The 12468-nt window shown below is 36.0% G+C and overlaps 1 protein-coding gene across 4 annotated transcripts; it reads left to right on the forward strand.

Annotated features, from left to right (window-relative positions):
* The first annotated feature begins 200 nt into the window (after positions 1–200).
* Positions 201–6285, forward strand: LOC147400429 (cation/H(+) antiporter 15-like). Of its 4 annotated transcripts, none has more exons than XM_086446111.1 (4): positions 201–494; positions 1816–2014; positions 2114–2814; positions 4717–6285. In XM_086446111.1, exons 1-4 carry the CDS (start codon positions 267–269, stop codon positions 6037–6039), a joined length of 2451 nt encoding a protein of 816 aa, XP_086302237.1. In that variant the 5' UTR covers positions 201–266; the 3' UTR covers positions 6040–6285. The 4 variants fall into 4 exon arrangements, with proteins under 4 accessions (XP_086302237.1, XP_086302239.1, XP_086302238.1 ...); XM_086446113.1 differs by having other exon boundaries at positions 1957–2014; XM_086446112.1 differs by having other exon boundaries at positions 1957–2814.
* Positions 6286–12468: the final 6183 nt, after the last annotated feature.

Below are 12468 nucleotides of genomic sequence, written 5' to 3' on the forward strand. Positions count from 1 at the left end.
CCTACTTTGTTTCATCAAAATCCCTTAAAAGAAAAAAAATAAATAACCACCACAGTCTACTAACAAATACAAATGAAAAGAAACGGTCTTCTCTTGTACAACAATCCACAAATAGAGGGACAATGGTAACCGTCAATATTATTAGCTGTTTTAGACCATTCAATCCCTCCCCCTCTAAAACCATCTAATTCTTGGTTTCCTTTTCTTCCATACTCTCTCTCTCTATCTCTCATTTGCTCAAAAAATAAGCGGAGAAGGGCAAAATAATGGCAGATCAAACAAAGAATAGTTCAAAAGAGATTGGAGCGCTGGATTTAGTGGTGTGTTTAGATCCAAACAAGATGACATCGAATGGAATATGGCACCGTGAGAACCCCTTGGATTACATGCTTCCACTCTTCATCTTGCAGCTAACCCTCGTTGTTATTATTACACGTTCTCTTGTCTTTCTCTTCAAACCATTTCGCCAACCTAAGGTCATTTCTGAGATTTTGGTAAGTACTTATTTTTCATTTATCTTTATATTTTTTGATCGATGATTCATCTTTACAATTATAATGACGAAGGGGAAGTGAAGTGTTACACACCAAAATCTGAGTCATCATAAATGCTCTTATTTTTATATTTAAATTTAATATAATCAAAGGTCATTTTAATAATAAATAAAATTTTATATAATCACATTGCTTAATTTTCAAAATTATAAATATATTTTTTATTGTGATAAATGTGCGTTTGCATTAAAAATTAATAAAAGTTCTAAAAAGAGAAATATCCAAAATAATATGAATGGATATGGTGAAATCGGGCATGACTATACTTTCAATAACAAATGATATGATTTCGGACACAATGGAAGGAAAAAAAAAACATGATTCGTTCAGCATATCCCAAAAAATTTTATAAGACTTTTATAATGATGATGATTTATTAATTAATAAATAAATGGGAAATGTTAATCATCTTTAATATACAATTTTTTTTTCTTTATTTAACTTTTCTGGTGTCAAATGTGGTTTTGGATTAGTATTTTATTGGGAAATTTATCAAAACATGATCAACTTTTGACGAAATTCCAATTCTAACTCACAATTCATTATAATTCTCAAAACGGGAATAGCGAGATCTTATGTTTTCCAGTGACGATCTCGTAGGTTTGCTACTTTTAACGAGATTGTCACTATATAAACCAGCAAGTTTTGACTCGACTTGTCTGAGTTTTTTTAGTTGACTCGCTCAAGTTAATTATTTGAGTTGTGAAATCGATTCACCTCGAAATACAATTGTGTTGAGTCGACTCTGCATGTTTTAAAACTATGCTTTCAAAAGGAATTAATTGGATGACTAAGTTGATTTGGACTGGTCCCATTTTGGAATCTTCTGATGTTTGAGGTTCACCATGCAACCCCAGGATTAGAGGGGAATTAAACACAGATTTCCAAGATTACTACTTGTTAAGGATCTGTATGGATTTTTTAGAGATACTAACTTATGCGAATCCCTAGGAGTATAATTTAATTTCTCAAGCTTTTATTATTGAGTCAAGATCCAGAATGGTGTCTACGTGACATACTTTTGGTAAGGGTTTAAAAAATATTGGAGCCATTTTTACCATATGGCACACAACCAAATAAATGGGTTGCCTACTTTGCTATAGAAGAATGAATTGGACACTGTACGTTCTGTAATTGTTTGATGGAGAGCTAGAAATAAATATTAAATTTGTGAGTTTCAATAGTAGTTAAAAATATTTGAATATATTAAAACCATGCCCCAAGACATATGGCTAATGCAAATATATCTTTAAAATGATAGGGTGGTATAATACTTGGTCCATCGCTTCTGGGACACATCCCACAATTTTCCCAATATGTTTTCCCATTGAAGAGTATAACCATGTTTGGAACAATGGCAAACATAGGACTCATCTATTTCTTGTTCTTGATTGGTGTGGAGATGGACATCAACATGATCAAGCAAACAGGAAAAAAATCTTTGACCATCGCTATTTCTGGTATGATTTTACCTTTCATCATTGGCACCTTCGCTAGCTTAATTATAAACATCAAGGAAAACAATGAAACATCCCTTGGAAGCTTGCCTCTCTACGTAGGTATAGTTCTATCGGCAACAGCTTTCCCAGTTCTCTCACGTATCCTCGCAGAGCTTAAACTTCTCAATACTGATCTAGGGCAGATGGCAATGTCTGCAGCCGTTGTTAATGATATGTGTGCTTGGATCCTCCTTGTCATAACCATTGCTCTAACCCAGAGCAATGTACCCTCTTGGTCCTCCTTAGGTGTCATAGCTTTGAGTGTTGGCTTCGTGTTATTTTGTATCTTTGTTGTTCGTCCAGCGATCTCGTGGTTTATACGACATACACCAGAAGGAGAAAATGTGAGTCAGCTTCATATGGGTATGATATTGACTGGGGTTATGATAAGTGGATTCATCACCGATGCAATTGGCACACATGCTATCTTTGGGGCATTTGTGTTTGGATTAGTGATGCCTAATGGTCCACTTGGGACGGCATTGGTTGAGAAGTTGGAGGATTTTGTGTCAGGATTGTTGTTGCCGTTGTTCTTCGCCACAAGTGGGTTAAGGACTAATGTGGCAGTGATACATCAATCAGGGGCATGGTTTTTTGTAATGTTGGTCATCATCTTGGCTTTTGTTGGAAAGGTGGCTGGTACTCTTCTTACTGCCATGTATTATCAAATACCATTTAATGAAGGAGTTGCTCTTGGATTGCTTATGAACACCAAAGGCCTCATTGAGATGGTTGTCCTCAATGTGGGAATGGACCAAAATGTAACTTTTCTCTCTCTCTCTCTCTCTCTCTCTCTCTCTCTCTCTCTAAAAAATTCTAGGCCAACTTAGTCAGCTTCCCACCCTCAAACATAATGTACCCTGTTTGGGGGACTAATACACTCTGTTACACAAATAAAAATTGTGGCCCCTGTAGGAGACTCATGAAAAAGTGAACTCATATCATCACACACAATCTCGACCTTGTATATATATGTGAGATCCAACGGTTGAAATAAAAGATGTATCCCGAGGATATATTATAGATCTCTAAGATAAATCTCAATTGTCAATCTTACATATACATGGTCGAGATTGTGGGTGAACATATGATTTCACATTTCATGAGTCTATGGATCCCAACCCTATATGTATATATATATATATATATATATATATGGGTCCTGTTCCCCACCCTAAGCTTTATCCTACACTTTAACAAACGTGTTTTGTCCTACATGGGTTAGAAGTTTTGGAATTGGCTGATTTTTTGTGAGGATGATCTCTACGATGAGGAGATCATCCTCACCAAAAATCAGCCCCTTCCAAAACTTCTAACCCCATCAAAAATGGTTTACAAAAAATGGATGGTCCACGATTTTTCAACTTGTAAACATGGGGCTAAAAATTTCGGAATGGGCTGATTTTTGGTGAGATGATCTCTAATCATAGAGATCATCCTCACCAAAAATCAGCCCATTCTAAACTTCTAACCTATGTAGGACAAAACACGTTTGTTAAAGTGTAGGGTAAAGCTTAGGGTGTTGAACATTTCCCTATATATATATATATATATATATATATATTTACATATGAATCGTGATAATCTGCTGCTCTTTGTACGTTCTCTGACCTGGCACTTCACAAAATCATAAATCTCTATCCTTGTGTATCACAAAGCAAAGGTTTTACAGTTATATGAAGGAAGTGCATAAAAAGCATCAAATTATCACGGCTCTTTATATCTATATACAACATTCGATAGACAAAATTGTAGACCAAGTTCTAGACAAAGTTGTCTTATAAAGGCTAAAAAGTTTCAGAATGAGCTGATTTTTTTGTGAGGGTGGTCTCCATGGTAAGAAGATCATCCTCAAAAAAATCATCTCATTTAGAAATATCTAACCCCATGAAAAGTGGTTAACAAACATACGGTAAAAATAGACAATCCACGACTCTTCAGCTTATAAACTAAGGTTATGGAAATCATCCTCATGAAAAATCAAATCATTCTAAAACTTTTAGCCCATATAGCACAAAAGACATTTCCTAGAACTGTGTCTACAATTTTGTCTACAGAACCCAACCTTGTATATATATATATATATTGGCTAGATGATATATCCCGTTGTTAGAGAAGGGGTATGGAAGCTCTATAACGATCTTTTCCAGTAGCACCCTGTAGCATTTTTGAATGGTTGAGAGAATGCTTCATCAACAAGAAAGCAAAGTGCCATTGAGCTATCTATTTTCAAAGCCTTTTGTCAAGCTTTTTTCTCATTTTCTTTTTCAAAAATAACCCTCTATGGATGATAGAAAAGTGCTACATGGTTAATTACTATGGAAAAACACGTTACAAAGATCTGCTCCTATTAGAAAGATATATAGGATTTGTAAGGGAGGGAATCTTAAACCTTAGGGAGTTGGCTCAACAGTAAAACGAGCAATGGGGATTTTGCTCCATCTGATTGTGCTTCTGACAAAGGTGACCTACAGACTTACCTGTTATACAACAAGAAACTTTCATTGGGTTGCAGGGTGCAACAGTAGGGATTAGTCCCATGTCAAAAGAGTGTGGGACAACCCTGCGATAAATTTAAACGATAATATAGTCTTACACTCTTAATTAGACAAACAAGCAAGCAGATTTTATTTTGTATAATAAAAATGTAATTTCTGTAATAGGTGTTGGACAACAAATCGTTTGCTATAATGGTAATTGTTACGCTTATCACTACCTGGGTTATCACACCAGCTGTAGCTTGGATTTACAAGCCTGCTAGACGTTTCGTGCCGTATAAGCGCAGGACGATTCAAAAATCGAAACCAGACGCAGAACTACGTATGTTAGCATGTATCCACACCCCTCGAAATGTTCCAACCATCATCAATCTCTTGGAAGCCACCTATCCTACAAAGAAATCCCCCATCTATGTCTATGCACTCCACCTAATCGAACTAACTGGTCGTGCCTCAGCTATGCTCATCGTCCAAAACACCCGCAAGACTGGCGATCCAGCACACAACAATGCACAAGCACAATCTGACCACATCATCACCGCCCTAGAAAACTACGAGCAACGTGCAGGTGGCGTATCCATCCAACCTCTCACTGCCATTTCTCCATACTCCACCATGCATGAAGACATATGTAATGTTGCTGAAGATAAACGTGTAGCCTTCATCATCATTCCTTTTCATAAACAACAAACGGTAGATGGTAGCATGGAAGAAATCAACCCTGCTTACCGTACAATCAATCAGAATGTCTTGGCTAACGCTCCTTGTTCTGTTGGTGTACTTGTTGATCGAGGTCTTGGTGCATCATCTCGAATACCTACTAACCATATCTCCCATCACATGGTGGTACTCTTCTTTGGTGGACCAGATGATCGTGAAGCACTAGCATACGCATCTAGAATGGCAGACCACCCTGGTAATATTGTCACGATTCTACGTTTCATTGCTGGAGAAAACACGGTGGACACCACAATTAATCTCAAGGATGATGATCTCAATGATCAAGGACCTTTATCTGTGATAACTGATATGGAAAAGGAAAAACAGATTGACGATGATTTCTTGAATGAGTGTAGGCTCAAGCATGTTAGCAATGAATCAGTTGTGTATACAGAAAAGGTTGTTAACAATGGTGAAGAAACAGTAGAAGTGATCAGCGCCATTGATAGTAAACATGATCTATATATTGTTGGTAGGGGACAAAGTATGGTATCACCTCTCACAGCTGGTCTAACTGATTGGAGTGAGTGCCCAGAGTTGGGGGCCATAGGAGATCTATTAGCATCATCTGACTTTGCAGCAACAGTGTCTGTGTTGGTAGTGCAGCAATATGTTGGGTTTGGCCCCAATAGAGATATGTTGAGTACACCGAACAGTCCAGCAAGTCAGAGTGATTACTACACTAACATCCAAAATGTTAACCGGCGTCCCGAGAAGACTTTGCCCATTTCTTTGACTCAGAATCAGAGAGGGTCATGGAACGCCTAAGTCATCTACAAGAATCAAAAAAACAAAACAGATTTTGATTGAAAAATAAATAAATAGTACAACTCATCGTACATATGTATGCTTAGCCTCACTTATTACTTCACAAGAAAAATAACTCAGTTAGTGATTTTGACAATTTTTTTCCTTACATTTCCAAATCTCTTGGAAAAAAAAGTGATGTATGACACGAAACATATTTTGTAGGGGGGGATCATGAAAGTCATGTTAGCATTCTACTTTTGATTATGACGAGAATTATGAGATGATGATTGTTTTGTATGAGTAGGGTTAAATTCAATTTAATCAAAATATCTTATGTGTCCTGTGATAGGTAATCTGAGGTCATCTTCCTTTTGATTCGTCTTTTAATTAGGTTTATGGAAATATGCATTTAATTCAAATAACAATGAGAATTTAATATTAACAATTGGATGAAAGGATATCATCTTTAGATTCTTCAAGCTGAAAATTGTTAAATTGAAATCCACCAAGTTGTTGATTAAGGGCTGAATTTTTTGTAGTGGTGTCGTTGTATGTTGCCATGGTCTCACCTCATTTGATGTCTAAAATAGACACAAGTTTGACCAAAAAGTAGAGTATAAGCAAGACAAAGGAAGAACTGGAGAAAATCGACAAGACTCAACAGCAAAAGATCAAAAAATACCCATGCTGCAGATAGTAGTAGGGGCAGTTTTATTTTCCATTTGATTTTTGTAACAGACTCCCATATAATTCTATAAAATGGTGGAGTCTTGTAAAGTTCTGGATATAGTAGTTTCTTTTCCCAAACAAATTTTACGTAGTTTGAGAGAGTTTTAGAGAGCTCTTGAAGTGGAGAAATCCTGTTAAAAAACTGTATCTCAAACTATTCTAGTAGACTTTTATGGAATTTTAGTTTCTATTTTGTAAGTATTTTTTATTTAATTTCTATTTTATAGTCTTCATTTCCTCTTTAATTTAATCGACCTCAAGCCACGAACCCCTCTTTTTCCTCTTCTTTTATTTCTCTAATACTTTACATAATGGAATCACAACCAACCTGACACTTGAGAGTTGATTCATGTCCATTATCTTTGTGGTAGGAACAGCAACAAAGGACTCAAATTTTTAATATCTTCTTCTCTTTATTCTTCTTTCTATTCTTCCTTTTGTGTGTGATTGTGGTTTTGAGTTGTTCATGGTGGGTTAGAAGAGTTGCACCCCAAAGTTTGGAGATTAAGCTCCCAACTAAATAGAGAATTGAATCCATGAATAACCTCCAACCATTCTCATTTTTTTTTTTTTTTTGGAGAGTGTGTGAGGAGGACAAAGGGAAAGAGAACAAAATGGTGTTTTCATTATTTCTCTTGGTGGTGGTTTCTATTCCCTCTTGTTTCTTCCTTTTTTTTGTCCTTTTCACTGCTTTTTGGTTTAATTTCCATTATTTTTATAGAATTTTTCTTTGTTTTTTTATTCTTAGTTTCTTTGTTTGCTAAGCTATTAATGAATATTTTGTTTTTAGTCTCATTTTCTTTATTTTTTTCTCTTTGTTTTGGAACCCACATGAGAATGACTCGTAATAATATTCTGTTACAAGTGAATACACATTCTCTATCTAAGTGAATACGCATTCTCTCTCATTTATTTTCCTGGTTTGCTTCGCCCAAGGTGTTTAACGAGTGCCCAGTCGCTATATGCCAACATATATTTTTTGGGCCCTTTTTTTTTTCTTCTTTGTTTAGTACTTTTTGTATGGTTTGGAAGATGAGTACTACCCTACATTAATAATATCACTATTTGTAATATCTTTTCTTGGCCCCACCTTGTTTTTTAGCTTGTGAGACCTTGGTTTGATCTCACTTAATGAGTTTTTTTTTTTTCTTTTAATAAGGTGTTGTGCTATTAAATTTTTGTTTCCTTTTCTTGTTCTTACTTTTACACTTTCACACACCCATTATTGTCGATGGAAGTTAATAATGTTGAAAATTCCAAGCTTTGTACCATGTCTAATCCTAGAGGGGGATGAATAGGATAGTTAAAATTTCTTTCGATTTATTCAAATTTAAGTCAGATTGATTAATTTGACTATGTATTATAAGTCATTCACCTAGCCTCGATTTTGCACTCATGTCTCTAACTTGCATTTAATGAAAATACACTTGAAATTTAAACATTCATTTAACCAAGTCATTCAATGGTACATTTATATACAATTTACCTATTCGACATTCATGGCATCTCATGACATTCAAAACATTCAAATGTAAATTGTGGAATTATGAAAACATGCACGAGACTAAGACATCTAATGAATCGGTAATATTCTATGGCATCCCACCAAACGCTAACACAAAACCCCATATCAGATCTCGAGACATTAGGTGGCGCCTCGAAATTTTGAAATGGTCTTCTCTATTTATGTTAGTATTCCAAGGCGTTCAACCTGCACTTGATAAACGACACACACATCCTGAATATATACATACAAAATATAATACTAGCGAAAGCCTATATACATCCAATAACACATTATAAATCAGAGTGCGGAAGAAGAAATTTATATACAAGATTATACAAAAACTCCTCACTCTAACAAAATTCCTAACTCTCAAAATCAAAATCCATATTATTACCTGAACAACCTGACGTCGCTAGGTATAGTTCAGTGCTTATCATGAAAAGGACTCTGGTCGTTTACCTGACTTAACAAATAATCTTCACTCGTGTTCTACACATGTCTCGCCAAGCTCTGAATCTAAAACTAAAAAACTGGATAAGGAAAGGGTGAGTAACAATGATTACCCAATAGGGAAGCAAATAATTTTTGTCAATAACCTCTTTAAATATGAACGAATAAACATACTGAATCATTTTAAAATATGCAAAGTTTTACAAAAGGAACTATGATTAACTGGTACATATAGCCAAAGATAATCAACTAAACATTTTAAAACTCACAATACATCAATTAACAATACCCACTATAATATTTTCATTTTATATAAATCTAATTGTCCAAATGGAAACATTAAACATGCATTTCATTTTATATATCAAAATAAGGCAACGGATACATAATACACAATGATGGAGTAGTAGAATTAGAGAGTTGGGATTTACGACTAGATCGCTCTCAGTTAGGAGATGATGTTTCATAATAAAGTAGTAGTTCTTGATTTTGTGGTTGGTCATTGTTTACCAAACTTGCAGGACCATTTATCCAGTTCAGGCTAGTCGTTTGATATGACCGTAAGCAATGGGTCTCTTTTCGATGTGTCATAACGTTCGACTACTATAGATTGTTAGTGATCACTGACTAATTATCTTCGTCTATGCCTATCAGGCGTGCATGTGATTCCCAAATATACAATCCATTCATATACGACCACCTTTACATTACAAATTCACTAGTAAAAATAGAAAGGAATAATCCTGGATTCTACTTGTGACTACACTCTCATACACATCTCATACCACGTATGAGCTTGGTGGTCCATACCGTACATCCTAGGATAGTACACCACTCCAGATGATATGACGCATTATCCCTTCAAGCATTCACAGACTCTTTAACAACTTACAAAATAGCAACATATATATATATATATATATATATATATATATAGATGATTAGGATCCGTATACACATAAAGCTACAACGTGTTTTGTCTTATATGGGTAAAAATGTTTGGAATGGGCTGATTTTTTGTGAGGATGATCTCTATGGTGAGGAGATCATTATTACCAAAAATCAGCCCATTATTACAAGTTGAAAATTTTTTGACCGTCTAATTTTTATAAATCACTTTTGATGGGGTTAGAAGTTTTGGAATGGAATGATTTTTTGCAAGGTTGATCCCCTCACCACAGAAATCACCCTCACAAAAAATCAGCTCATTCTGAACCTTTTAACCATATAAGATAAAAACGTTGTAGCTTTATGAATAGCTTTATGTGTCTACGGAACCCCACCCATATATATATATAATTTTATTTTTGAAAACAAAAGAGAAATTAACAATACAAAGTTGAAAATGGATATCCAATTTCCTACCATGCAACTATAACTACCTTACTTAAAATAAATAACGGAACAGAAAAGTACACAGTGTCTCGCGCTAATAGAAAGTAAACAAACATGCAACCAGTAACATTATCCCTGAATATTCGTTCACCAATGTAGCGCCCCGCCAAACGCTAACACGAATCCCAATACCGCCTCGAGGTACTAGGTGGCGCCTCGAAATTTCGGCATGGTCTCCTCTGTTTATGTTAGCGTTTCACGGAACTCAAACCTGATAAACAATACTAAACAATCCTGTATAAAGCAACGAATCCACAATGACTAAAGAACGAAAAATAATAGATTTTATAAACAACAAAATAAGCAAGATCAGAGTTGCGCAAAAAGGTATAAAGTTATACAAGATTACAAAGTCTATCCTCATTCTAACATAGACCTAGCACTCGGTCCCAAAATACTATGTACACCTCCTAGGATGAACAGACTCCTAGTAGAAGTAGTCGTGTTGCTCACCGGACAACGGACTCTGGTCGTCGATCTGACCGACCAAGTGTTCCTCGGCTAATAGCTCAGCACCCGCTGCGCCAACTGAAGGCTCTACAACTAAAAAAAAATGGAAGGAAAGGGTGAGTAACAATGGTTACCCAGTAGGTCCACAAACAATTCCTACTAATAACCTCCCCTAACGTAATCGAATAATCATACTTCATTATTTCAAAACATGCAAGTTTTACAATTGAAACTACGATTAACTGGTACATATAGCCAGGGATGAGCAACTAAACATTTTAAAAATTATACATAGCATCAACCATCCATACGCATTATACATTTTCCATTTATGCAAATACAGTTGGCAACATTGAAATAGTAGACATGATTTTCAGTTTATAATCTGAAATATAATACAGATACATAATACAAGTGGTGGAGTAATGGAATTTGAGCGTTGGGATTCACGACTGGATCGCTCCCAGTCGGGACATGATGTTACAACATAAATCCGACTTTTAGTTCCTGATTTTATGGCCAGTCGCTGCACTTACCACACGGGTGACCATTTATCCGGCTCAGGCTGGCCGTTTGACGTGACCGTAAGCAATGGATCTCTTTTCGATGTGTCAGAATGTTCGACTACTACTAGATTGTTAGTGATCACTGATCAATCATCTTCGTCTATGCCTATCAGGCGTGCATGTGATTCCCAAAAGACACTCCACTCGTATACGACCACCTTTACAATACACGTTCACTGGTAAAGATAAGAAAGGAATGGACCCGGACTCCAGTTGTGACTCCACTCTCATACGCGTCCCATACCACGTATGAGTTTGGTGGTCCCTACCGTACATCCCAGGATAGTGCACCCCTCCGGATGATGTGACACACTATCCCTTCAGGCATTCACAAACTCTTTAACAGCTCACAAAATAGTTACGTATATATATAGTTTTTCATTTAAAGCAAAAGAGAAATTAACAAAACAGGGTTGAGAATGGATATCCAGTTCCTACCATGCAACTGTGGCCACCCGGCCTAAAAATAAACAACAGTACTCAGCGCACGCGCTAACATAATCGGAAATAAACATGCAACCCTTTCATTAATAACCTGGATATCCTTTTACCAACCTACACACAACATACAATGTAAAATGTAGACATCACCCTTCGGGTGTGATTCTGACATTTTACCGTTCATTCCCTTTTCCCATTCTCTCGACATTCTCACTTTTCATCTTTTCACATCGACCATTCATTTTCAATATTTCAAAGTCATTCTTTTGGTCTTTCCATTGAAAACCATCAAAGTTTATTAAAAAGAACAAAGTCCCAACGATGCTAAGGACCAAGGTGGTTAAAAATAGAGGAAGTTGGTGAAAATTTGGCTAAGTGTCAGAAACTCAATTTTTCAAAGTTCTCGAAATTGAAAACGGGTTTTTCGAAATGAAAGTCTCGATCATGAGATTCGACACCATATAGTTTTTGTAATCTAATTCAAAGGAAGGCGAAAGTTATTTCATTTTGAAAACTTGTCGAAAACGTCGAAAATTACGTTTTGTTCTTGAAACCAAAATTCGGATTTTGATCCTTTGAGATTTGGATCTTAAAACCATTCCCATTGTTCCGAAATGGGGGGTAAAACCTTAATTTTATTAAAGAACTTAAGGACATTTACTTAAATGTTTTTAATGAAATGAAGGGTGAGAAATAGTGTATAAGGTGTGAGGAGGTCAAGCTAAGAGTCAGAACACTATTCTGATCAAAACTGTGTCTGTTGGTGGCTGTCGGTGGCAGAATCAATATGTTGTCGGTGGAACCGACAGAATACACATCGGCAGGTGTCGGTGGGACCGACGGTCCTGCCGACAAAACAAAGTTTTCAGCGGCTTCTTGATTTTGTCGGTGGCAAAAGCAACATTCTGT

Source organism: Akebia trifoliata, chromosome 6 (assembly GCF_017979445.1).
Source record: "Akebia trifoliata isolate Shusen 1 chromosome 6, ASM1797944v1, whole genome shotgun sequence".
In the NCBI taxonomy this organism is placed as follows: Eukaryota; Viridiplantae; Streptophyta; class Magnoliopsida; order Ranunculales; family Lardizabalaceae; genus Akebia; species Akebia trifoliata.